Consider the following 27,684-nt stretch of genomic DNA (forward strand, 5'->3'; position numbering starts at 1 on the left):
AGTTTACTTCCGCATCTGCTTGAAGCTGGCTTTGCTGAATTTCTCACTGTGTTAATGGTGTTTGGAAACCAAGGAGAAACCAACTAAAAGAGATGGATGGGCTGCCCATTATGGGCAGCTCCTCTCCCATATGTTATCTCAGGAGTTGAGGGTGGCTTGTCTCTTCAGTAGAAGCTGGGTCAGGAAGGGTCCACATTTGAGGGTGGGAAGCTCCATGTATTATGTCAGAGAGAAGCCGTTTAGTGAATTGGTTAAGCTATAAATAAGCTGTTATGTATAAGAATCTCTAACCCAGGGTATACCACCAGATGAGAGAATTTGATCTCAAGGCCTTTTTGAAGAATCTGGGATTTTGCTTCAGCACTGAGGAACTGACACCATATGATCAGCATCATGGTACAGCCACAGTGCTATACTGAGGCAGGATCTCTGTAAATGGTTGAAGTTTTCTTCATGCTACTCTGCAAAATGAGTTCCTTACAGGTATTGGAACACTTCCCTGGACTGGTGACTGCCCACTGGGCCCAGGCTGACCCTCTCCTCCTTGACTGCCCATAATGCTGTGATAAATTCAACCTGTGATCCCTAACCTGCTTCTATTGCCTGCTGGACACCATTCATGGATGGGAGGGAAGAGGCATGGTTTGAGCCTTTCTAGCCAAACCGTCATCACCCAGCAGTAGATGGTCATTTCTGAGACAATAAACACAGTCCACATCCTCACTTTATGTGCTTATTTGCCTGCGCTAACTGTGCACAAAAGCATTTGGTTAAGTGTCATTGATGTTCATGAGCCTCAGCTCTTATCTGAAGAGATCATGTCTTTAACAAATCATTAATTCAGTTTATATTTCTAAATGCAAAAAAATTCTACATGCTAATGGTAGAAAGAGTGGGATAATACAAGAAAGCTCAAAGAAGAAACTAAAAATCACTTGTAATTCTGTCATTCAGAACTAACCTCTGTTAACATTTTATTGTATTTCTTTCCAGCTAATTTCATGTGTTTATACCTATTTCTGATTATTCCATACAGATGATTTCTAAAACTCAGTTTGCATTTAATTTATCATTATACCCACTCCTCACTTACCAACATGGTTAGGTTCCAAAGACCAGGCCAATATGCAAAAATCCACATTATTAAAAAATGGAGGATGACCATATCAGATCACAAAATGAAGGATGACTACATCATTACACAACCACCAATTTACATCATTACATCACTGCCAAACCATTGAGAATCATGGCCCAGCCAAATGACACATAACCTTAACCATCACAGCCAGCGTTACTCTCACCTCACACCTTGGCATTTGTTGTTGCCAGATGTACATTATCAACGCACAAATAGTCGGATAGTAGATTTTTTACTATTGTTGTACATGCGCAATGTCAGATAACAGCATAGTCAATAAGTGAGGAGTAGGTGTATGTTTAATCTTGTCATTTATATTCTCTTCAACATATTTTTTATTAAAGTATTCAATTTATTAGATTATGAAAATAATCTATAATGTTGATTCCAAAATGTTTGTATAATACAGATCTAAGTTCCAACAGCCTTGTAAGAAAGGGATAATTTCTATACCACTTAAGCCCTTAAAAGCATTGAAAATAATGGAAAATTTTCCAAATTAGAAATGTTAAAATAAAAATAGTATTTAGCAAATAATAGAAATTGACTGAAGTTTATTTAATATACGATTTGCAAATTGGGGCAATGTTTCCGAGTAAAACCCATTGTTGTCGAGTCTGTTCCGACTCATAGTGACCTACAGAACAGAGTAGAACCGCTGCATAGGTTCTCCAAGGCTGTAGTCTTTATAGAGGAGCTATGGTGGAGCAGCGGTTAAGAGCTAGCTGCTAAACCAAACGCTGGTGATTTGAATCCGCCAGCCGCTCCTTGGAAATCCTAATGGGTGGTACTACTCTGTCGTATAGGGTCCCTATGCATCGGAATTGACTCGACTGCAATGCATTTGGTTTGGTTTTAATCTTTAGAGAAGCAGACTGCCACATCTTTGTCCTATAGAACAGCTGGTGGGTTCAAACCACTGACCTTTTGGTTAGAAGCCGAGCACATTTCCGCCTAGAGAGTTAAAAATGTTTGAGAGAAGTAAGAGGCTTCGTAGATTTTTATATCCTAGTTTGTCCCCAGTAATCACACGTTGTCATGGAAAAATGGCTAGAATAAGGTTTACAAAATAGCTTGCACATGCAGGATTCCATAAATTTTCTTTTTTTATGATTTTAAAAAAATTTATTGTGCCTTAAGTGAATGTTTACAAATCAAGTCAGCCTCATACAAAAATTTATATACACCTTGCTACATACTCCTGTGTTTTATATACTGTTAATTGCCCTCCTTCTAATGAGACAGCCCGCTCTTTCCCTCCACTCTCTCTGTTTGTGTCCATTCCACCAGCTTCTATCCCCCTCTGCCCTCTCATCTCCCCTCCAGACAGGAGATGCCGACATAGTCTCAAGTGTCTACTTGATCAAAGAAGCTCATTCTTCACCAGCATCTTTTACTATCCCATAGTCCAGCCCAAACCCTGTCTGAAGAGTTGGCTTTAAGAATGGTTCCTGTCTTGGGCCAACAGAAGGTCTGGGGGCCATGACCACCAGAGTCCTTCTAGTCTCAGTCAGACCATTAAGTCTGGTCTTTTTACAAGAATTTGAGGTCTGCATCCCAATGCTCTCCTGCTCCCTCAGGGGTTCTCTGTTGTGTTCCCTGTCAGGGCAGTCATGGGTTGCAGCCAGGCACCATCTAGTTCTTCTGGTCTCAAGCTGATGTAGTCTCTAGTTTATGTAGCCCTTTCTGTCTCTTGGGCCCGTAATTACCTTGTGTCTTTGGTGTTCTTCATTCTTCTTTGGTCCAGGTGGGTTGAGACTCATTGATGCATCTTAGATGGCCACTTGCTAGCGTTTAAGACCCCAGATGCCGCTCTCCAAAGTGGAATGCAGAATGTTTTCTTAATAGATTTTATTATGCCAATTGACTTAGATGTCCCCTGAAACCATGGTCCCCAAACCCCTGCCCTCGCTGCACTGGCCTTCAAAGCATTCAGTTTATTCAGGAAGCTTCTTTGTTTTTGGTTTAGTCCAGTTGTGCTAACCTTTCCTGTATTGTGTGTTGTCTCTCCCTTCACCTAAAGTAGTTCTTATCTACTATCTAATTAGTGATTACCCCTCTTCCTCCCTCCCACCCTCCCCCCTCGTAACCATCAAAGAATATTTTCTTCTCTTTTTAAACAATTTCTCCAGTTCGTATAATAGTGGTCTTATACAATATTTGTCCTTTTGCAACTGAGTAATTTTACTCAGCATAATGTCTTCCAGATTCCTCCATGTTATGAAATGCTTCACAGATTCATCGTTGTTCTTTATTAATGTGTAGTAGTCCATTGTGTGAATGTACAATAATTTATTTATCCATTCACCTGTTGCTGGGCACCTTGGTTGCTTCCATCTTTTTGCTATCGTAAGTAGTGCTGCAATAAACATGGGTGTGCATATATCTGTTCGTGTAAAGGGTCTTATTTCTCTAGGATATATTCCAAGGAGTGGAATTGCTGGATTGTATGGTAGTTCTATTTCTAGCTTTTTAAGGAAGTGTCAAATCAATTTTCAAAGTGGCTGTACCATTTTACATTCCCACCAGCAGTGTATAAGTGTTCCAGTCTCTCCACAAGCTCTCCAACATTTATTATTTTGTGCTTTTTGAATTAATGGCAGCCAAAGGAAAAAAAAAAACTTTTTTTTTTTTTGTTGGAGTGAGATGGAATCTCATTGTAGTTTTGATTTGCATTTCTCTAATGGTTAATGGCTAATGATCGTGAGCATTTCATATCCTCTGCCTATTTTTTAATTGGACTATTTATCCTTTTGTGGTTGAGTTTTTGCAGTATCATGTGGATTTTAGAGATCAGGTGCTGATCAGAAATGTCATAGCTAAAAATTTTTTTGCAGTCTGTACGTAATCTTTTTACTCTTTTGGTGAAGTCTTTGGATAAGCGTAGGTGTTTGATTTTTAGGAGCTCCCAGTTATCTAGTTTCTCTTCTGCATCGTTAGTAATATTTTATATACTGTTTATCCCATGTAATGCTCCTAGTGTTGTCCCTATTTTTAATTCCATGATCTTTATCCTTTTAGATTTTCTATTTATTTAGGTCTTTGATCCATTTTGAGTTCATTTTTGTACATGGTGTGAGGTATGGGTCTTGTTTCATTTTTTTGCAGATGGATATCCAGGTATGCTAGCACCATTTGTTAAAGAGACTGTCTTTTCCCCGTTTAACTGACTTTGGATCTTTGTCAAGTACCAGCTGCTCATATGTGAATGGATTTATGTCTGGATTCTCAGTTCTGTTCCATTGGTCTATATATCTGTTGTTGTACCAGTACGAGGCTGCTTTGACTACTCTGGCAGTATAATAGGTTCTAAAATCAGGTAGAGTGAGGCCCACCACTTTGTTCTTGTTTTTCGGTAATGGTTTACTTATCCAGGGCCTCTTTCCCTTCCATATGAAGTTGGTGATTTGTATCTCCATTTCATTAAAAAAATGTTGTTGAAATTTGGATCAGAATTGAGTTGTATCTATAGATGGCTTTTGGTAGAATAGACATTTTTACAATGTTCAGTCTTCCTATCCATAAACAAGGTATATCTTTCTACTTACGTAGGTCTCTTTTAGTTTCTTGCAGTAGTGTCTTGTAGTTTTCTTTGTACAAATCTTTTACATCTCTGGTAAGATATGTTCCTAAATATTTTATCTTCTTGTGGGCTACTATAAATGGTATTGATTTGGTGATTTCCTCTTCAATGTTCTTTTTGTTGGTGTAGAGGAATCCAACTGGTTTTTCTATGTTTATCTTGTATCCTCGTACACTGATGAACTCTTCTATTAGTTTCAGTAGTTTTCTTGAGGATTCCTTAGAGTTTTCTGTGTATGAAATCATGTCATCTGCAAATACAGATACTTTTACATCTTCCTTGCCAACCCGGATCCCCTTAATTTCTTTATCTAGCCTAATTGCTCTGGCTACGACCTCCAGCACGATGTGAATAAGAGTGGTTATAAAGGGCATCCTTGCCTGGTTCCCGATCTCAAGGGGCATGTTTTCAGACCCTCTCCATTTAGGATGATGTTGACTATTGGCTTTGTATAAACTCCCTTTATTATGTTGAGGAATTTCCCTTCTCTTCCTATTTTGCTGAGAGTTTTTATCATGAAGGTGTGTTGAACTTTGTCAAATGCCTTTTGTTCATCAATTGATAAAATCATGTGATTCTTTTGTTTTTTTTATGTGATGGATTACATTAATTGTTTTTCTACTGTTGAACCATCCCTGCATATTTGGTATGAATTCCGCATGGTCATGGTGAATTATTTTTTGGATATGTTCTTGAATTCTATTTGTTAGAATTTTGTTGAGGATTCTTGCATCTAAGTTCATGAGGGATATAGGTCTGTAATTTTCTTTTTTTGTGGTGTCTTTATCTGGTTTTGGTATCAGAGATATGCTGGTTTCATAGGATGAGTTTGGGAGTATTCCATCCTTTTCTATGCTCTGAAATACTTTTAGTAGTAGTGGTGTTAACTCTTCTCTGGAAGTTTGGTAGAACTCTGCAGTGAAGCAGTTCGGGCCAAGGCTCTTTTTTTTTTTTGGTTGGGAGTTTTTGATTACCTTTTCAATCTCTTTTCGTATGGGTCTATTTAGTTGTTCTACCTCTGTTTGTGTTAGTTTAGGTGGGTAGTTGTTTCTAGGAATGCATCCATTTCTTCTAGGTTTCCAGATTTGTTACAGTACAGTTTTTCATAGTAATCTGATATGATCTTTTCATTTCAGTTGTGTTTGTTGTAATATCACCCACCTCATTTCTTATTCAAGTTATTTGCTTCCTCACCTGTTTTTCTTTTGTCAGTTTTGCCAATGCTTTGCCAATTTTATCGATTTTCTCAAAGAATCAGCTTTTATTCTTATTAATTCTTTCAATTGTTTTTCTGTTTTCTATTTCATTTAGCTCTGCTCTAATTTTTATTATTTGTGTTCTTCTGGTGCCTGAGGGTTTCTTCTGTTGCTCTCTTTCTATTTGTTCAAGTTGTAGGGATAATTCTTTGATTTTGGCCCTTTCTTCTTTTTGTATGTGTGCATTTTTTTATATAAATTGACCTGTGAGCACTGCTTTTGCTGTGTCCCAAATGTTCTGATAGGAAGTGTTTTCATTCTCATTGGATTTTTAAATTTTCTTTTATTCCATCCTTAGTGTCTCCTATAACCCAGTCTTTTATGAGCAGGGTATTGTTCAGTTTCCAGCTGTTTGATTTCTTTTCCCTGCTTTTTCTGTTACTGATTTTTACTTTTATGGCTTTATGGTCAGAGAAGATGCTTTGTAATATTTCAGTGTTTTGGATTCTGCTAAGGCTTGATTTATGACCTAATATGTGGTCTCTTCTAGAGAATGTTCCATGTGCACGAGAAAAGAAATTATACTTGGTTGCTGTTGGGTGGAGTGTTCTGTATATGTCTATGAGGTTGATTGTGGCATTTAGATCTTCCTTGTCTTTATTGAGCTTCTTTCTGGATGTCCTGTCCTTCACCAAAAGTGGTGTGTTGAAGCCTCCTACTATTATTGTAGAGCTGTCTACCTCACTTTTCAATGCTGATAGAGTTTGTTTTATGTATCTTGCAGCCCTGTCACTGGGTGCATAAATTTTTAATGTGGTTATATCCTCCTGGTATATTGTCCCTTTAATCATTATATAGTGTCCTTCGTTATCCTTTATAATGGATTTTAACTTTAAAGTCTATTTTGTCAGAAATTAATATTGCCACTGCTGCTCTTTTTTGATTGTTTTTTGCTTGATATATTTTTTTAGATCCTTTGAGTTTTAGTTTTTGTTTCTAAGTCTAAGGTGTGTCGCTTGTAGGCAGCATATAGACAGATCATGTTTTTTAATCCATTCTGCCACTCTCTGTCTCTTTATTGGTGCATTTAGTCCATTTACATTCAGCGTAATTATGGGTAGGTATGAATTTAGTGCTATCATTTTAAAATCTTTTTTTGTGTGTTGTTGACAGTTTCTTCTTCCCACTTAATTTTTTGTGCTGAGTAGTTTATAGATTGTCTTTTGCTCTTATTTGTTGTTGTTGATTTTGTTTCCGCTGAGTCTTTATTTTTTCTTGTATTTTGTTTTGATGAGTAGGATTGTTAGTCTTCTTTGTGGTTAACTTAATATTTACCCCTATTTTTCTATGTTTAAACCTAACTTTTATTTCTTTAGATCGCCTTTTCTTCCTCTCCATATGGTAGATCTATGACTACATTTCTTAGACCCTCTTTATTGTTTTAATATTGTCTTCCTTTACATAATGAAATTGCTGTTCCCCTGTTTTGAACTTTTTTTTAATCTTGACTTATTTTTGTGATTTCCTTTTCTGGGTTGACATCTGATTGCCCTGTCCAGTGTTCTGGTCTTGGGTTGATATCTAATATTATTGATTTTCTAACCAGAGAACTCCAGTTAGTATTTCTTGTCGTTTTGGCGTGGTTTTGTGAATTTTCCCTAAACTCTTTTTATCTGGAAATGTCCTAATTTTGCCTTCATATTTGAGAGACAGTTTTGCTAGATATATGATTCTTGGCTGGCAATTTTTTTCCTTCAGTGCTTTATATAAGTCATCGCATTGCCTTCTTTCCTTCATGGTTTCTGCTGAGTAGTCCAAGCTTATTCTTATTGACTCTCCTTTGTAGGTGACTTTTCGTTTATCTCTAGCTGCTCTTAAAATTCTCTCTTTATCTTCGGTCTTGGCAAGTTTGATTATAATATGTTTTGGTGACTTTCTTTTAAGATCTACCTTATGTGGAATTCGATGGGCATCTTGGATAGAAATCTCATCTTTCACGATGTCAGGGAAGTTTTCTGCCAACAAATCTTCAACAATTCTCTCTGTATTTTCTGTTATCCATTCCTGTTCTGGTACTCCAATCACTTGTATGTTATTTCTCTTGATAGTGTCCCATGTGATTCTTAGAGTTTCTTCATTGTTTTAAATTCTATTCTTTCTGATTTTTCTTCAAATATTTCGGTGCCAAGTGCTTTAACTTCAGTCTCACCAATTTGCATTGCACTTGTTCAATTCTGCTCCTCTGACTTTCTATTGAGTTGTCTAATTCGGTAATTTTATTATTAATCTTTTGAATTTCTGATTGCTGTCGCTCTACGGATTCTTGCAGCTTATTAATTTTTTCATTATGTTCTTGAAGAACCATTATAATTTAACTGCTTTATCTGTGTGTTTGTTGGCTTGTTCTGCATATTGCCTAATCTCCTTCCTGATCTTGTTCCTGAGGTTTTGAAGAGTTCTGTATATTAATCTTTTGTATTCTGCACCAGGTAATTTCAGGAAGGCACCTTCATCCAGAAGATCCCTTGATTATTTGTTTTGAGAGCTTGTTGAAGGAGTCATGCTGTGCTTCTTTATGTGATTTGGTATTGACTGTTTTCTCTGAGCCGTCCATTAGTTATTGTATTACTTTATTTTATGTTCACTTATTGTATCCTAGCTTCTTGCTTTGTTTTGTTTTGATAGGTCCAAATGGGTTGCTTGAGTAAGCTAGCTTGATTATTTTCACTTTTGAAGCTCTAATGTCCTGTCACCAGATGGCTAGAGCTGTTATCAGGTATATGAGCCTAGGAGTACATTCACTTTTCTTATATGGATTCAGCTTAGGTGTCCAGGGATTTGGTCATCAAGTGTGTGGCACAGGCTCTCTCCTACAGTCTTAGATGGGCAGGGGTGATTGCTGTAAGTACCAGTATCTGGTTGCAGCAGGGGGTCATGCTCTGAACAAGGCAGGGGGCTGACAACCATCCCCCAAGTGTCTGTGAGGAAAGTGTGTCCCTGCTCCCTAGAGCGCACAGGTGAGTGGGTTCTGCAGACAGACCATGGGCACCCATTGGTTTTGATTGTAAGGACTTTGAGGTACCAGTTACCCATGGACTCCTGTCCCTGGTGGCTGGGTGACCTGAGTGGAGCCACCAGTCCTTAGGCCCCTGATGTGTGTAGGTGAGGACCCTGTTTAATAGGCAAAGCAATGTCAAACTTCAAACACCCACCTCTCCACTGCACAGCTGAAACAGTTGCCGTCTGCCAACAAGGGCCTACTTTCCTGAAATAGGCCCACACAGGTCCATGCAGGAGGGAATGGTATTCAAAGTTCTTGGACTGTTTATGCCTGGACAGGGGCCAGTTCTGTCCTGAGCTCCCCAGGTTAGTGGAGCTGGCAGATTATCTTTTCCCCCAGTTGTGAATTTATTCCTTCTCCAAGGCCAGGAGAATGGCTCAGAGTGTGCAGGGGTCCACTGAAGCAGGCTTGGGGGCTGGGGGCAGGGTAAAATAAATGCAAGTACTTTGCTTTTGCTGATAGTGCTGTTCTTCTCTGGTTCCAGAGGTGTAAGTAGGCGGTGTGGCTGGCTGTTTCTCCCTGAGGAAACTGCATCCAAATGCTACCAGCAGCCTGCTGCAGTCACTCCCTGGAATAGTGCCTGAGGGTTTCTGGTGATTCAGGTCTGGCAACACCTCTCAGCTTCTGAACCATCTCTCCCTCCTCCTGTCACTCAGTCCGTTTTTCTAACTTTGCCTTTGATGTTCAGGGCTCCTAGCTTGTCATAAATATAACTGTTTCTATTGTTTTTTTCAGGTCTTTGTTGTAAGAGGGTTCACTGGAAGCATCTGACTACTTCGCCATCTTGGCCCCGCCTCTCTCTTCCATAATCTTTATCGTTTTAGATTTTATATTTAGGTCTTTGATCCATTTTGAGTTCGTTTTTGTTAATGGTGTGAGGTACAGGTCTTGTTTCTTTTTTTTGCAGGTGGATATTTTTTTTATCCAGCTATGAAAGCACCATTTGTTAAAGAGACTGTCTTTTCTCCATTTAACAGCTTTGGGCCTTTGTCAAATATCACCTGCTTGTAGGTGGATGAATTTAAGTCTGGGTTCTCAATTCTGTTCCATTGGTGTATGTATCTGTTTTTACTACCATGGCAGTATAATAGGTTCTAAAATCAGGTAGTGTGAGGCCTCCGACTTTGTTCTTCTTCAATAATGCTTTACTTATCTGAGGCCTCTTGCCTTCCCATATGAAGTTGGTGATTTTTTTCTCCATCTCATTAAAAAATGCCATTGGAATTTGGATCAGGATTGCACTGCACCTGTGGATCACTGGGCAGAATTGACATTTTCAAAATGTTGAGTCTTCCTATTCATGAGCGAAGTATGTTTTTCCACTTATGTAGGTCACTTTTGGTTTCTTGCAGTAGTGTCTTGTAGCTTTCTTTGTATGAGTCCTTTACGTCTTTGGTTAGATTTATTCCTAAGTATTTTTATCTTCTTGGGGCTATTGTAAATGGTATCGATTTGGTGGTTTCTTCTTCAAAGTTCTTTTTGTTGGTGTAGAGGAATTCAACTGATTTTTGTATATTTATCTTGCACCCACCCACATCATTAAGGTTGACTCTACTTTGAGGAGGCAGCTCTTCCCTGGTCATCTTTTGGGTCCCTTCCAACCTGGGGGCTTATCTTCCAGCACTATATCAGACAGTGTTTCACTGCTATTCATAAGGGTTTCACTGGCTAATGCTTTTCAGAATTAGACTGCTGGGTCCTTCTTCCTAGTTTGTCTTAGTCTGGAAGCTCAGCTGAAACCTGTCCTCCATGGGTGACCCTGCTGGTATCTGAATAGCGGTGGCATAGCTTCCAGCATCATAGCAACAAGCAAGCCCCCACAGTATGACAAACTGACAGACATGTGGGGATAATACACAGAGTCATTATACCAAAAAGAATTAGTCAATGTTCAACCATTTCAAGAGGTAGCATATGGTCAGGAACTGATGGTACTGAAGGAAGAAGTCCAAGATGCTCTGAAGGCATTGGTGAAAAACAAAGCTCCAGGAATTGATGGACTATCAACTGAGATGTTTCAAGAAACGTGCAGCACTGGAGGTGCTCACTCGTCTATGCCAAGAAATATGGACGACAGCTTCCTGGCCAACTGACTGAAAGAGATCCATATTTATGCCTATTCCCAAGAAAGGTAATCCAACCGATTGTGGAAATTATAGAACAATACCATTAATATCACACACAAGCAAAATTTTGCTGAAGATCACTCAAAAATTGTTGCAGCAGTTTATAAACAGAAAACTGCCAGTAATTCAGGCCAGTTTCAGAAGAGGACGTGGAACCAGGGATATCGTTGCTGATGTCAGATGGATCTTGGCTGAAAGCAGAGAATACCAGAAGGATGTTTACCTGTGTTTTATTGACTATGCAAAGGCATTCAACTGTGTGGATCGTAACAAATTATGGATAACATTGTGAAGAATGGGAGTTCCAGAACACTTAAATGTGCTCATGAGGAGCCTTTACATAGATCAAGAGGTAGTTATTTGGCAGAACAAGGGGATACTGATTGGTTTAAAGTCAGGAAAGGTGTGCGTCAGGGTTGTATTCTTTCACCATACCTATTTAATCTGTATGCTGAGCAAATAATACAAGAAGCTGGACTATATGTAGAACAATGGGGCATCAAGTTTGGAGGAAGAGTCATTAACAACCTGCCTTATGCAGATGACACAACCTTGCTTGCTGAAAGTGAAAAGGACTTGAAGCACTTACTAATGAAGATCAAAGACCACAGCCTTAGTATGGATTACACCTCAACATAAAGAAAACAAAAATCCTCACAACTGGACAAATGAGCAACATCATGATAAAGGAAGTAAAGATTGAGGTTGTCAAGGATTTCATTTTACTTGGATCCACAATCAACAGCCATGGAAGCAGCAGTCAAGAAATCAAAAGACACATTACATTGGGTAAATCTGCTGCAAAGGACCTCTTTAAAGTGTTGAAAAGTGAAGATGTCACCTTGAAGTCTAAGGTGCACCTGACCCAAGCCATGGTATTTTCAATCACATCATATGCATGTGAAAGCTGGACAATGAACAAGGAAGACCAAAGAAGAATTGACGCCTTTGAATTGTGGAATTGGGGAAGAATATTGAATATACCATGGGCTGCCAAAAGAACGGACAAATCTGTCTTAGAAGAAGTACAACCAGAATGCTCCTTAGAAGCAAGGATGGCGAGACTCTGTCTAACACGCTTTGGATATGTTGTCAGAAGGGATCAGTCTCTGGAGAAGGACATCATGCTTGGCAAAGTATAGGGTCAGTGGAAGAGAGGAAGACCCTAAATGAGGTGGATTGTCAGAGTGGCTGCAACAATGAGCTCAAGCATAACGATTGTAAGGATGATGGAGGCCCATACAGTATTTCATCCTGTTGTACATAGGGTCGCTATGAGTTGGAACCGACTCGACAGCATCTAACAACAACAACAACAACCTTGAATCCTGATACTTTGCTGAAATCTTCTATTCTTTGGGGTTTTATGTGTATAAGGTCATATCTTCTGCAAATAGAAATACTTTTACTTCTTCCTTACCAATTTGGATGCCTTTTATTTCCTTTTCTAGCCTGATTGCTATAGCTACGACCTTCAGCACAACGTTGAATAAGAGTGGTGATAAAGGGCATCCTTGTTTGGCTTCTGACCTCAAGGAAGTGTTTTCAGACTCTCTTCATTTAGGATGATGTTGGCTGTTAGCTTTGTATAAAAACTCTTTATTATGTTGAGAAATTTCCTTTCTATTCCTATTTTGCTAAGAGTTTTTATCCTGAATACGTGTTGGACTTGGTCAAATGCCTTTTCTTCATCAATTGATAAGATAATGTGGTTCTTGTCTTTTGTTTTATTTATGTGATGGATTACATTGACTGCTTTTCTAATGTTGAACCATCCCTTCATAGCTGGTATGAATCCCACTTGGTCATGGTGAATTATTTCTTGATATGTTGTTGAATTCTACTGGCTAAATTTTATTGAGGTTTTTGCCTCTATGTTCATGAGAAATATTGGTCTGTAATATTCTGTTTCTGTGGTGCCTTTATCTGGTATTAGGGTTACGCTTGCTTCATAGAATGAGTTTGGGAGTATTGTGTCCTTTTCTATGCTCTGAAATACCTGTTAACTGTTCTCTGAAAGTTTGGTAAAATTCTCCAGTGAAACCGTCAGGGCCAAGGCTTTTTTGTTGTTGTCACTGAGAGTTTTTTAATTGCCTTTTCAATCTCTTCTTTTGTTATAAGTTTATTTAGTTGTTCTACGTGTGTTTGTGTTAGTTTAGGTAGTTAGTTCGTTTCTAGAAATTTGTCCATTTTTTCTAGGTTTTTCGAATTTGTTAGAGTATGATTTTTTATAGTATTCTGTTATGATTCTTTTAATTTCAGTTGGCTTTGTTGTGATATTATCTATCTCATTTGTTATTTGGGTTACTTGCTTACGGTCCCGTTTTTCTTTTGGCAGTTTGTCCAGTGGTTTATGGATGTTGTTGATATTTTCAAGAAACCAGCTTTTGGTCTTGTTAACTCTTTTAGTTGTTTTTCTATTCTTTATTTGATTTAATTCTGCTCTAATTTTTATTATTTGCTTTCCTCTGGTGTCCAAGGGCTTCTTTTTCTGCTCTCTTTCTATTCGTTCGAGTTGAAGGGTTTTGATTTTGGCCTTTTCTTCTTTTTGGATATGTACATTTATTGCTATAAATTGACCTCTGAGCACTGCTTTTGCTGTGTCCCAAAGATTCTCATTCTACATGTTTTCATTCTCATTTGATTCTGTGAATTTCATAATTCCATCCTTAATTTCTTCTTTTACCCAGTATTTTTTGAGCAAGGTGTCGTTCAGTTTCCATTTGTCTGATTTTGTTTTCCCTGCTTTTTGTGTTATTGATTTCTACTTTTATGGCTGTATGGTCAGAAAAGATGTTTTGTAGTATTTCAGTACTTTGGATTTTGTTAAGGCTTGCTTTATGGCCTAATACGTTGTGGCCTATTCTGGGTTACGTTTCAGGTGCATTGGATGTGTCTTTTTTGAGCTCTTTTCTGGCTGTTCTGTCTTTCATCGAAAGTGGTGTGTTGAAGTCTTCTACTATTTCTGTAGAGCTGTCTATTTCTCTTTTCAATGCTGTTAGAGTTTGTTATATGTATTTTGGAGCCCTGTCTTTGGGTGTGTAAATATTTATTATGATTATGTCCTCCTGGTGTATTGACCCTTTAATCGTTATATAGTGTCCTTCCTTATCCTTTGTGATGGGTTTTACTTTAAAGTCTATTTTCTCAGAGATTAATTTTGCCACTACTGCTCTTTTTTGATTGTTGTTTGTTTGATATATATTTTTTCCTTCTTTGAATTTCCCTCTATGTGAAAAGGACTTCTTTAAAGTGTTTAAGTGCAAAGATGTCACCTTGAAGACTAAGGTACACTGACCCAAGCTGTGGTATTTTCAATCTCATCTTATGCTTGTGAAATCTGGACAATGAATAAGGAAAACTGAAGAAGAATTGACACTTTTGAATTGCCGTGTTTGCAAAGAATATTGAAAATACCATTCAATATACCATATTGAATATACTTCCAAAAGTACAAACAAATCTGTCTTGGGAGAGTACAACCAGAATGCTCCCTAGAAGCAAGGATGGTGAGACTGCATCTTACATACTTTGGACATTATCAGGAGGGATCAGTCCCAGGAGAAGGACATCATGCTTGGTAAAGTACAGGGTCAGCAGACTAGAGGAAGACCCTCAATGAGATGGATTGACATACTGTCTCCAACAGTGGTCTCAAACATAACAATGATTGTGGGCTAGGCATAGAACTGGGCAGTATTTCCTTCTGCTCTACATAGGATCGCTATGAGTTGGAACTGACTGGATGGCACCTAAGAACAATCCTTTGAATTTTAGTTTGGTTGTGTCTTTAAGTCTAATGTGTGTCTTTGTAGGCAGCATGTAGACAGATATGCTTTTATTTTTTTTCTTTCTGCCACTCTCTGTCTTTTTAACGGTGCGTTTAGTCCATTTGCGTTCAGTGTAATTATTGATAGGTATGAGTTTAATAGTGTTATCTTGATGCATTTTTTTGTGGGTGTGTTGTTGACAGTTTCTTTGTTCCACTTAATTTTCTGTGCTGAGTCATTTTTCTTTATGTATTTTCTTTTCATCTTTTTCATTGTTGTTGATTTTATATTTGCTGAGTCTATGTCTTTCTTCTTTTGGTGTGTAGGTTTGCTAGTTTCCTTTGTAGTTACCTTAATATTTACCTATATTTTTCTAAGTTTAAACCAGTCTTTTATTTCTTTGTATCACCTTGACTTCCTTTCCGTATGAAAGATCTGTGACTACATTATTTAGTCCCTCTCTTTTGTTTTAATGTTGTCATCTTTTACATATTGATATGTTTCCCTATTTTCAGTGTTTTAGCTAGGATTTATTTGTGACTTCCCTCCCTGGGTTGATATCTGGTTGTTCTGTCCTGTGTTCTATCCTTGGGTTGTTATCTGATTTTATTGATTTTCTAACTGGAGGACTTCCTTTAGTATTTCTTGTAATTTTGGTTTGGTTTTTACAAATTCCCTAAACTTCTGTTTATCTGGAAATGCCCTAGTTATGCCATCATATGGTAGTTTTGCTGTATATATAATTCTTGGCTGGCAATTTTTTTCCTTCAAGGCTTTGTATATGTCATCCCATTGCCTTGTTGTCTGCATGGTTTTTGCTGAGGAGTCTGAGCTTAGTCTCACTGACTCGCCTTTGTAGATGACTTTTTGTTTATCCCTAGCTGCTCTTAAAATTCTCTGTTTACCTTTGGTTTTGGCAAGCTTGATTATAGTATGTCTTGGTGAATTTCTTTTGAGATCCAACTTATGTGGGGATTGGTGAGCTTCTTGTATAGATATCTTCTCATCTTTTATGATATCAAGGAAGTTTTCTGCCAACAAATCTTCAACAATTCTCTCTGTATTTTCTGTTATCCCTCCATGATCTGGTACTCCAATCACTCATAGTTTGTTACTCTTGATAGAAAAGTCTCACATAATTCTTAGGGTTTCTTTTTTTTTTTTTTTAATTCTTTTATTTGATTTTTCCTTATATAAGTTGGTGTCAAGTGCTTTATATTCAATCTCACTAGTTCTGACTTCCATTGCCTCTATTCTGCTCCTTTGACTTTCTATTGAATTGTCTAATTCTGAAATTTTATTGTTAATCTTCTGGATTTCTGTTTGCTGTCTCTATGGATTCTTGTAGCCTGTTAAATTTGTCATTATTCTCTTGTATAACCTTCTTAAGTTCCTCTGTTGCTTTTTCTGTGTTTTCCTTTTTGCCTGATCCCCTTCCTGATCTCTTGAAGAGTTCTGTATATTAATCTTTTGAATTCTACCTCCTGTAATTCCAAGAATTTCTCTTCCTCTGGAAGATTTCTTGTTTCTTTAGTTACAGCACTTGCTGAAGCTATCAGGTCTGCCTCTTTATGTGATTTGATATTGACTGTTTTCTCCAAGCCATCAATAAGTTATTATATTTATTTATGTTTGCTTAATGTGTCCTAATTTCTAGTTTTGTTTTGTTTTGATATGCCCAAATAGGGTGCTTATGTGAGCTAGTTTGATTATTGGTGCCTTTGAAACTCTCATTTCCTGTCACCAGGTGGTTAAAGCTGTTACTAAGTATGTGATCCCAGGAGTCCTTTTACTTTTCTCTTATGGATTCAGCTCAAGTGTCCAGGTAGTCAGTCACAAGCGTGTGGTGCTGGCCCTAGCCTACAGTCCTAGATGGGCAGGGGTGATTGAAGTAGGTACAGGTATCTGGCTGTAGTAGGGGGTCATGTGCTGAGCAAGGCAAGTGGCTGACAGCTGCCCCTGAGTGTCTGGGAGGAAAGCCTGTCCCTGTTCCCTACAGTGCATTGGCTGGTGACTTTCGCAGATGGACTGTGGGTACCCAACGTGGTTGGCTGTAAGGCTGAGAGGCAACACTTATTCTTGTACCCCTGTCATGGGTGGCTAGGTGGCATGGGTGGAGCCACCAGTCCTCAGGCCCCTGATGTGCGTAGGTGAGGACCCCACTTAATGGGCAGAGTGGTGTCAAATGTCATGAACTTGCTACTCCACCATATAGCTGATACAGTTGAAATTAGGCTTCAAGTATATACCCTGTTGTACTCTGCTGATGAGGGCATATGCTTTTGAAATGGGTCCATGCAGGTCTATGCAGGGGTGAAAGGTGTGTAAAATCCCTGGGCCCTTTATGGCTGTGCTTAGGCAAAGGAGATTGTCTCCCCTCCCCCTGAGTTCCTGGCTTAGGGGAGCTGTAAGATTATTTTTTCCTGTTCGTTAATTTGTTCCCTTTCCAAATGCAGGAGAATGGCTCAGAGTCCCAACTTCCAGACCAGAGGATACTGCAGTCACTGAAGCCAGCCAGGACCTTGTGCAGAGCTGGGAGGAGGTGGGTAAAAGCGACAGAGGTTCTTCCCAAAGGGGGTGTTTTTTGATCTGCGCGGTAGGTTAGACACATGTACTTACCTTTTGCCAATTGGGCGCTTCTTCTTGGTGGTTCTGAATGATTGAGCAGACCCTCTGCTGCTCGGTCTCTCCTGATGTGGAAAATGCTTCTCAAACACCACTACTTGCCTTATTGCACACATCAGCTGGACCAGCCTGCAGGGTGCTGGTTCCCACAGAGTCAGGTCTGGCAACTCCTCACTGCTAGTGAACCATCGTCTCTTTCTCCCCCAGGCGCTCAGTCCAATTCCTCAACTTTGTCTTTGACGTTCAGGACTTCTACATTGTCATATACAACCGATTCACTTTTTTGGGGGGGGGTCTTTGTTGTAAGAGGGAGCACAGGAAGGATCTGACTACCCTGCCATCTTGGCCCCATCTCCTGTTTTTTATTTTTTTTTCCTGCCTGTCTATTCCTGCCCTGGCACCACATTGGTTTTAAATATTTTAAGTACTTTTTACATTCTGGAAGAGTAAGTTCCCTTCATTATTATTCTTTTTGAAAAATTTGTTATCTATTTATCCTACATATTTGTTTTTCTGGTGAACTTCAGAATTTCAATGAAATCCCCACATCAAAAAAGAAAGAAAAGAAACAGCAACAACAACAAAACTTGAATTTTACTTGGTAATGAATTAAACTTATAAAGTTATTTAATAATTGAATTATCTACAGAATTACCTTCCTACACAAAATTAGGTAGGTTGATGCATCTTGCCATTTTATGTCTTTTCCACTTAACCAAATTTTGTATCTATAAATAAGCCTTTTATAATTTTGACTTATTAGCCTCTAGGGAGCTTATCTAGTTCTGTTATTTTGGGCTTATTTTTTCAGGTTTTTGTACCTTTTGCAAACTAGCAGATTCCCAAATGGTATTTTTCCTCTCTGCTTCTCAACAATTTACATATCAGGGCTATATATAATCTTTTTATTCAGAGTTTGTTAAAACCCAACCACTATTCTATCTGACCCAGTACATTTAAAAGGTAATATTGAACAGCATTTTTAGATACTTTCATATAAATTTCATATAAATTTCAGGTTTCCCATCACTAATAACAGTGAAATTGTGTAGCTTATATTTTGTCAGAATCAGTTTTTTAAGGAAATTTTCAAATTGATTATTACATATGTATATATACTATGAAGTCCCTGCATGATGCAAATAGTTAATGTACTCGGCTGCTAACTAGAGGGCTGGAATTTTGAGTTCACCCAGAGGGGCCTCAAGAGAAAGGCCTGGTAACCTGCTTCTGTAAAACCAGCCATTAGAAACTCTATGGAGCACAGTTCTACTCCTGACACACATGGGGTCACCATGAGTTGAAATCAATTTGATAGCAATGGACAGTGGTGGATTCTTGGAAAACCATGTGGGCCTATAGATACAGATCTAACTTCCTCTTTTTAATACTTGAATAATATTCCCTGAAACAACTGAATTAAGCTTTATTTAAGCATTACCCCAATTAATGACACAGAGGTTGTTTCCAAGAGGTCTGGAGAAAATAATGCTGTAATTGATTGATGACATTGTTCCTCCAAGCTTACTGGTGGTTTTATTTCTACAGAAAAGATCTCCCAAAGTAAAATTGTGGAGTCAAACAGTCTATGTATTTGAACTTCCAGGGGGTATTGCCAGAATACTGTAAGATATTGTAATAACATACAATTATACCATCAATGTATAAATGTGTCCATTTATTATAATTCTCTCCAGCACTGAATTTGTTGATAGATGCCTTCGAGTCAGTTCCTACTTATAGCAACCCTAGGTACAGCAGCACTGGATACCACTGCTTATTTAATTTTTGCCAATTTTGAGGGGAAAAATGGTATCAGGTTGTTGCTTTATTTTTGCTTCCTTGACTACTCGTGAGGTGGAGAATCCTTTAATATGGCTGTTTATATTTCTTCTCCTGTGACTTTCTTGTTACAGCTTTTGTCCACTTATTTGTTGACTTTTTTGTCTTTTACTTTTTGATTTTTGGGAATATTAACTCTTTGCTCTATAAGTTGTAAATATGTGTTGCTACATCTGTTAATTTGATTAAAGATGCATTGTCTAGCTCCAGTGGTGGATCTAATCGCAGATCCTTTTTCCCTGTGAGTGAGCCTTACATGGGGAAACAAGACTCACAAGAATGAGGACAATGCAATCTATCGCCTTAATCCCAGTGGGGTAGAAAGAGGAGGATCCCTAACTGAACAAGGAGTAAAGTGATGCAACTTCTTACCATGCTGACCTGACCATGCTAGGGAGAAAAGGGAGAACACATTTCTGAGAATCCACATATCCCCAAAGAACAGATGTTTTTCCTCTTTGGTTCTACCAGCAATTCTCAGCTGGTACAAAATTTATAAGCAGGAACTCAGTATGTATGGGACTATCTCTGAATGATCTTGAGAATTGGCCCCAGGACTCTTATGAGGGGAAAACGTGAATCTTCTTTTATAAACTTGTGAAAGTGTGATCATGTACTGGATCAAAAGAAAACTTGAACAATTTCCCCAAAATGGAAATTTTACAGAACATACTCTCTCATCACAATCAAATAAAATTAGGAGTCAACAATGGAAAACTGGCCAAAAATTATTTTTGTATAAATTAAGAAACATGTTCACAAATAACCCTTTAACCAAAGGGGAAATCATAACTGAAAAAACAAATATTCTCAAACATAATAAGAAAATATTTCATTGCTGTAACTTTTGAGACATAGCTAAAAGTTATAGAAGAATGTACAGTTACACATGATATTATTTTACTTTTGAAAAAAAGCCTGAAAGCAAATGAACAAAGTATATAAACAGAAATTAAAAAGAAAAACAAAATAAACCAAATGAAGGTAAAAGGTAGGTATCAGTAAAGATAAAAACATGTATTGATTCATTAGAAAACAAAGAAAGAGTTGGAAAGAAAAACAAATGTTACTACTTGAAAAGATTAATAAAACAGATTCCCAGCTGATACTGTTTAAATCAAGAGAAAGAAAACAATATTAACAATATTAGTAATAATAAAGGAGATACAAATATGGAAGAGATTAAAAGAAATATTAGTGTGTACTGTGTACAGCAATATGCTGATACATTTTAAAAGCTAGAGGACACAGAAGGTCTTCTATTAAAACACAAACCCCTGAAATGGACCCAAGAAGACTTAGAAAACTAGAACAGACTCTTATTGTAGAATAGACCGAAAAAATAATTATGGAGATACTATAAAAAAGGAACCAAATTCAAATGATTTTATAGCTGAGTTCAATATAAAAGAATACACAATGCTTATATTTATTTGAATTATTCCAGACTATAGAAAAGATAGAAATCTCCTGATATATGTGTGTATTTATACACACACATACACATGTATATGTTTGTATACACACATACAATATTTTATATGATGAAGGGCTAGAATGGGTACCTGTTCTATTTTACAGCATGCTTGTTCTTTTATGAAGTAATATCTTCTTAAATGTCTTCGAAAATCTGAAGTTCTTTTTAAAAGTTTTCTCCTGTTAGTTGTGCTGAGTTTGCTTTCAATGAAGGGGCTTGCTCTGATGCCTCATATCAGTCTCCTTTTAAGCCATTCGTCCTTATAAGGTTAGGTCTCTGTCTACCCATTATGGGGCTTTTTGCATACATCTATAAGAATTTGCATAAATCTATGAGATTTTCTGGGACCGAGGAAGGAAGAACATATATTGTAAATTTATTTTTGCCAGTGTAGAGCCTGTGGTCCTTTTGGGCTAGTGAATGGGCTTCAGGCTGAAGAAGGCTGCCGAGGGCAGAGGATTGCATCTTCCCACTGCTAGTCTCGCACTACATCTGCTTTGGAAATCCAAGTCTGGGGGGATGTGCCCTTCTGTCCAAGACATCCCACCGGGAGGGCTCTGGCAGGATTCCCTCCATGTTGAGGGCAGTGTCCCTGTTACTGAAATCTCTTCTCACTCTTTCTGGGATTTCAGTGAATTTTCATGCTTCTCCTAAGTGTATAAACATATTTGCTACAGACGTTACATTTGTGTTTATTACCAGCTGCTGTTGAGTTGATTCCATCTCATGGAGACCCCACGTATGTCACAGGAGACATAGGGTTTTTAATGGCTAATTTGTCACAAGTAGATAACCAGCGCTTTCTTCTGAGGCACCTCTGGGTGAACTCAAAGCTCCAACGTTTTGATTAGCAGCCAAGCACATTAGCCATTTGCACCACTCAGGGACTCCCGGTTTTTATTAAGGTATGTGTAATCACAATTTTAACTGATTACAGATGTCACAGGATTTAACAGCATATCGGGAAGACCTGTTAACCACAGCACCCAGATTTACCTTTTGACTAGTACTCTTCCCTCTGCCTCTGTTGCTTCCACAGTAGCCCTAGCCACCCTCATCTCTTTCCTGGACCCAGCAAGCAGCTCCTGATTATAGAGCTTCTACTTTCTTCTACTCTTCTTCCCCTCTCGTCTGCTTTCCACTGAGCAGCTGAAGTCATCTTTTAAAAATATAAATCAGATCATACTATTCTTGGGCTTAAAATACTTCAAAGACTTGAGAGCACATTGGCAATGAAGTCCTCACCCTGGCCTTAAAAGCCCTGTGCTTTCTGGTTCACGCTGATCCCTCCAACCTTATCCTGCACCACTCTCCCCCTTGCTGGCTTATTTCCATTCCTAGAATACCCCAGTTTTTTCCTGCCTCAGAGCCTTTCTGAAAAATGTACTCTTGGACTGGAAGAGTTAGCTCATTCTCATTATACAGGTCTCCTTATAAACCAACCAACCAACCAACAAAACAAACAAACCAAGCCACTTGCTGTCTAGTCGATTCCAACTCATGGTGACCCCATCTGTTTCAGACTACAACTGTGTTCCATAGGGATTAAAATGGCTGATTTCTCAGAAGCAGATTACCAGGACTTTCAAGGCACTTCTGGGTGGACTTGAACCTCCAACCTTTCATTTAGCAGCCAAGTGCTTAAGTATTTGCATCACCCGAAGACTCCTTCCCTATTATAGCACCTTGCTTATTTCCTTCTTTACACTTCATAACCCAAAATTAATTTTTTCTTCATTACTCTCATATCCACTGTGGTAGGCAGATTTCTAAAAATGACTCTCGATGACCCTTGCCCTTATATAATTCCTTCCTGTTTGAGTATGGGGGAAGCTGTGAATATGATGCGCTATCACTCCTGTGGCTATTTGATGTTACGTGGCAAGAAAAAAAAAAACAAAACAAAACCTGTTGCTGTTGAGTAAATTCCTACTCGTAGAAACCCTATAGGACAGAGTAGAACTGCCCCATAGGGCTTCCAAGGAGTGGCTGGTGCATTGCCAACCTTTTCATTAGCAGTCAAGCTCTTAACCACTGCACCACCAGGGCTCCTTATATGGCAAAGGAGAGATTATTAACCAAGTAGGCTTAATGTAATGACACAAACCCTTTGGAAGCAGAGAGCTTTTCTGGCTTGTACAGAAGAGGATGTGACATCCTGACATTAAAACACGAGAGTGCCCCATGAAGAGCACAGGGTTTTCATTTGGAACCTATCTTCATAGATTTCATTTGGAATGTACGCATGGGGTGGACTGTTGCTGGGTTGAGGGGGGAAGGGCCATGTAAGCAGGAATGCTAGGGGCCTAAAGGAGCTGAGAGAGGGCCCAGGTCGCAGCCAGCAAGGGAACGGGGCCTCCGTCCCTCAGTCATAATGAACTAAATTCTGCCAGCAACCTGAATGAGCTAGGGAGCAGATTCCTCCCCAGAACCTCCAGATAAGAACACGGCCTGGCTGACATCTTGGTTTTGACCTTGTGAGACTCCAAGCAGCGAATGCAATCAAACTCACCCAGATTTATGACAGAGAACAGTATGCCATTAAAGCGCTGTTGTTCTAAACTGCTGAGTTTACAGTAACTTGCACAGAGTAACAGACAGCTAACACACTCAGGTAGAATGTAAGCATCATGAGGTCACAGATCCTGTTTGTCATGGTATCTAGGGCTGTGCCTAGCAGATATCTGGTACTCAAAACATATTGGTTGATGGTTCGATAAATGATTGACTGACAGATAGCCACTATTAGATGGAAAGGCGAGTCACCAAACAGAGGTCCTACCAACCCTGGGTAGCAAATCACTTCCCCGGGTTATGGCAGTTTACTCCATTACGTGATTGGATTAACCTTTGGACAACTTCATCAGCTCTCAGCCTTAATCATCATAATTATGGGAAATGACATTCACAAACCATGTTTCACTTACCTTTCTGCACCCTAGTTTCTTTCCCATAAGATGGATGTAACTGATATTTTTTAAAATGGCTTTGACATGACAGCATAAAAGCATTAGAAGTTTCATTGTTTCTCCTCAGTACTCATTGCTCTTCAAACTATCATCTTGTGAGTTTCATTATAGAAATCATCTAAAAATAAGATGTCGTTTTACCACAAGAGGGTGCTTTTGGCCTTTGCAGGCAACAAAACTTAATATCTAGAGCTTCTTTTCATAAACATAGACTTTCCAGAGGGTTTAATATGTATGAGATCAATCCCAAATGTCATCATCAAATTATTTAGGAAAGTTATGAGTATGTGTGTGTTCAGGAAGTCCATGTACCCTGCCATGTGTTCTCTGATGACTGTGGAATGGGAACCATATTTTGACAACATTTCCTCCATCAAACAGTAAAGCTCTTGGCATTGTCCCATGAAGAAAGAGGACAAAGGCTTTCATTTGGAATCTATTAAAAATCCCAGCTCAAAAATATTGCTGCAAAAATATGTCCTGCCTTTTGGACTCAGTTGAATGACTTGTGGATGGAAAGTCAAGGACTATAGCACCAAGATGTTGAAACAGAAATAATTAATTTGGGGTTATGAAGTATAAATTTCCTCATCTGAAAATTCAGAATTCTTTTTCTGCTTCTTAAACTCTTCCTGTCATCCTTTTCTCTGGAAATTTCTAGGGAAATTCTAGTTGAGACTCTCTACCTCATGTGGAAAACCATTTTGTTCTGTCTCCTGAGGAACTTGCCAGCTCACGCCACCAAGTCATGACATATGCCATGCCTCGCTCCAGTGTTGTCTCTCCCTTCTTTTCCCCAAAGCTAGCACCATAGGAAGAGCATGGAATTGGGGTCAACCAGACTTGAACTTGAATTCTTTCTTGGTCATCTAGTGGTTGGATTAAAAAACCAGTTGCTTTCAAGTTGATTCGGAGTCACGGTCACCCTATGTCGCCAGAATAGAACTGTGTGTCATAGAATTTTTAATGGCTGATTTTTTGGCAGTGGATCAGCAGGCCTTTCTTCTGAGGTGCCTCTGGGTTGACTTGAACCTCCAACCTTTCGGTTAGTAGTTAAGTGTGTTAATGTTTGTACCACCCGGGGACTTCATTGTTAGATTACCTTGAATAAATTATTTAAGGCTTCTGACCCTCGGTTTTTTTAATCTGAAAATTGGCGATTATATTAATCACATCACAAGCTTGTCAGATTTAACAAAATAATATCAGTGTGGCAGTATATTTTTTGAGAAATACAGCTATCTTTTTGTTTTCTCCTGTTTTTCCCCTCCCTCACACCAATTCCACAAAGTAAACAGCTCTTTTACACTTCTTTGTTTTGGAAAAGGATTTCAATTACAGCAGAAGTTACCTGTAAGCCACTTCCCCTTTCCAGCTTCTGTTTCACTAAACCCTGAGCTTAATGAAGAAGTTCCCTGAGTGCCTTCCAGGACTAGTAGGAGAGGGGTAGAGTGGGAAGGACAGAGAGCCTATCAGCTCGTTCCTACAATCAAAAGAGAAAAGAAGCCAAGGTGGGGTAAGAGGGCAAACCAATGAGCTTCCTCCTAACTTTGAAAGACCCAGAGAAGAGAAGGAGAGCTGCCTGAAGGATTCATAGGGCCACATGGGGTCCTCAAGAGTCAGAATCAATTTGCCAGCAACTGGTTTAGCTTGTTTTTTAGGGAGATTGGGAGGCATTGGTGGTTCAGTGGTAGAATTTTTGCTTCTATCCGTCAGTTGTGCTTGTATGTTGCTATGATGCTGAACAGGCCTTGGTGGCACAATGGATAAAATGCTCAGATGCTAACCAAAAGGTTGGCAGTTCAACCCCCCCCAGAGGCTCAGCAGGAGAAAGACCTAATGATCTGCTTCTGTAAAGATTACAGCCTAGGAAACCCTATAGGACAGTTCTACTCTGTCCAGTAAGATCACTAAAAGTCAATATTAACTCAGTGGTACCTAACAACAACATCAGGAAGAAAGCCCTGGCGATTTAGTTCTGAAAATCAGCCAATGGAAATCCTATGGATCACAAAGTCTCTGGGGATGGTGCAGAACCAGGTGGTATTTCATTCCCTTGTGCCTGAGGTTGCCATGAGTCAGAGGCTGACTCCATGGCGGCTAGGTTCTGAGGCTTCAAGCCCAGACACAGATACCTGTACTTCACTCACAGGTGACATGGGAGTAGAACCAAGAAAACCAAACCCAGTGTTGTCGAGTCTATTCTGACTCACAGCGACCCTATAGGACAGAGTAGAACTGCCCCATAGGGTTTCCAAGGAGCACCTGGCGGATTTGAACTGCCGACCCTTTGGTTAGCAGCCGTAGCACTTAACCACTACACCACCAGGGTTTCCATGGGAGCAGAGAGCCTCCAAATATCAACAAATCACTACAGACTCAGACAATGAAGGCTTCAGGAGGGCTATGATGAACTAGAGGCTGGAAGCCATTCCCAACATTGCTAGATATTGCACAAACTTTCTCAATTCTGTTGCAGTACTTGGAGGGCTTCCAAAATGACTGAATTTTCTACCAACCTAGCAGTAACAGAGATTAAAAGTCAGACTTGGTGGGACTTAAAGAAAACAGAGAAGTAGGTATTTCCTATATATCTGAGTTTGTGGCCTGAAAGCTATTCCTGCTACATTTGAAAAGCCCTTAGACAGGAGCTAGCACTTAGAAAAGTAATGGTAAAGCTACCATTTATTGATAACTTACTTTGCATTCTTGGGCAAGCTGCTTAACATCTCTGGTTGCAGCACCCTTCCCTGATGATGAGACTGGATTGTATGATCCATATATCCCTAGAAGCTCTAGTATCTTCTTACTCAACAAATATTATTAAATACCTACCCCATGCCAGGCACTGGTGAGAGACTAAAGAAGCAGTCTCGTATGCTCCACCAACATGGATTTCACAGGTTAGAGGGAAAGGAAGATGCTACTAAAGTAGTCAGACACACAAAATGCAACATTACAACTGCTGTAAGAAGTGTTCTGAAAGAGCAATGTGTGTGAATGTGAAGTAGGGTGATATGAAATAGCTGCAGAGGTCAGATTGTTCTGAGAAGACCTACTAAGACCCAGTGATGGCTGAGATATAGCTTAGATATAGAGGACAAGGAAGAAGGAATATCAAGAAAATTCTAGCATTTGGTCTGAGTAGTGGATGAGGAAGGAGAACTTGTTCTGGTGGGAAGATCATCCTGTTGACTATTCTCCATATGTCCCCCCAGTTCACTCTTAATCCTTTTCCACCCGGATCTGAGCTCCAGGAGTTGGACCTGCATGATGTTCTGGGTTTTAGATGGTGTCTTAGTCATCTAGTGCTGCTGTAACAGAAATACCACAAGTGGATGGCTTTAACAAAGAGAATTTTATCCTCTCACAGTCTAGGAGACTAGACTTCAGGGGGCCAGCTCCAGGGGAAGGCTTTCTCTCTCTGTCAGCTGTGGAGGAAGGTCCTTGTCATCAATCTTCCCCTGGTCTAGGAATTTCTCAGTACAATGATCCCCGGTCCAAAGGATGTACTCTGCTCCTGGCATGACTTTCTTGGTGATATGAGGTCCTCTGTCTCTCTATTTACTTCTCTCTTTTATATTTCACAAGAGATTGATTTAAGACACAACCTAATTTTGTAGATTAAGACCTGCCTCATTAACGTAACTGCCACTAATCCCACCTCATTAACATCATAGAGGTAGGACTTACAACACATAGGAAAATCACATCACATGACAAAATGGTGGACACTCACACAATACTGGGAATCATGGCCTAGCCAAGTTGACAAACATTTCTGGGGGACACAGTTCAACCCATAACAGTTGGGTTTTGCCAGTGAGCCAGAGGTGACAGGGCAGAAGGAGAGCGATATCAGAGAATTTATTCCCACAGTTCCCTCTTTTCTAG

General features: G+C 39.1%; 1 protein-coding gene across 6 annotated transcripts in view; it reads left to right on the forward strand.

The window, feature by feature from the left end:
• PMP22 (peripheral myelin protein 22) overlaps positions 1-27,684 on the forward strand; it is a 332,912-nt gene that overhangs the window by 155,772 nt on the left and 149,456 nt on the right. For all 6 annotated transcript variants that reach the window (XM_049861564.1, XM_049861563.1, XM_049861565.1 and 3 more), the window contains exon 5: positions 17,334-17,419. In XM_049861564.1, the coding sequence (XP_049717521.1) occupies positions 17,334-17,419 (86 nt within the window). The remainder of the gene's footprint in view (positions 1-17,333; positions 17,420-27,684) is intronic.

The sequence above is a fragment of the Elephas maximus genome, chromosome 19 (genome assembly GCF_024166365.1).
Source record: "Elephas maximus indicus isolate mEleMax1 chromosome 19, mEleMax1 primary haplotype, whole genome shotgun sequence".
Classification (NCBI taxonomy): domain Eukaryota; kingdom Metazoa; phylum Chordata; class Mammalia; order Proboscidea; family Elephantidae; genus Elephas; species Elephas maximus.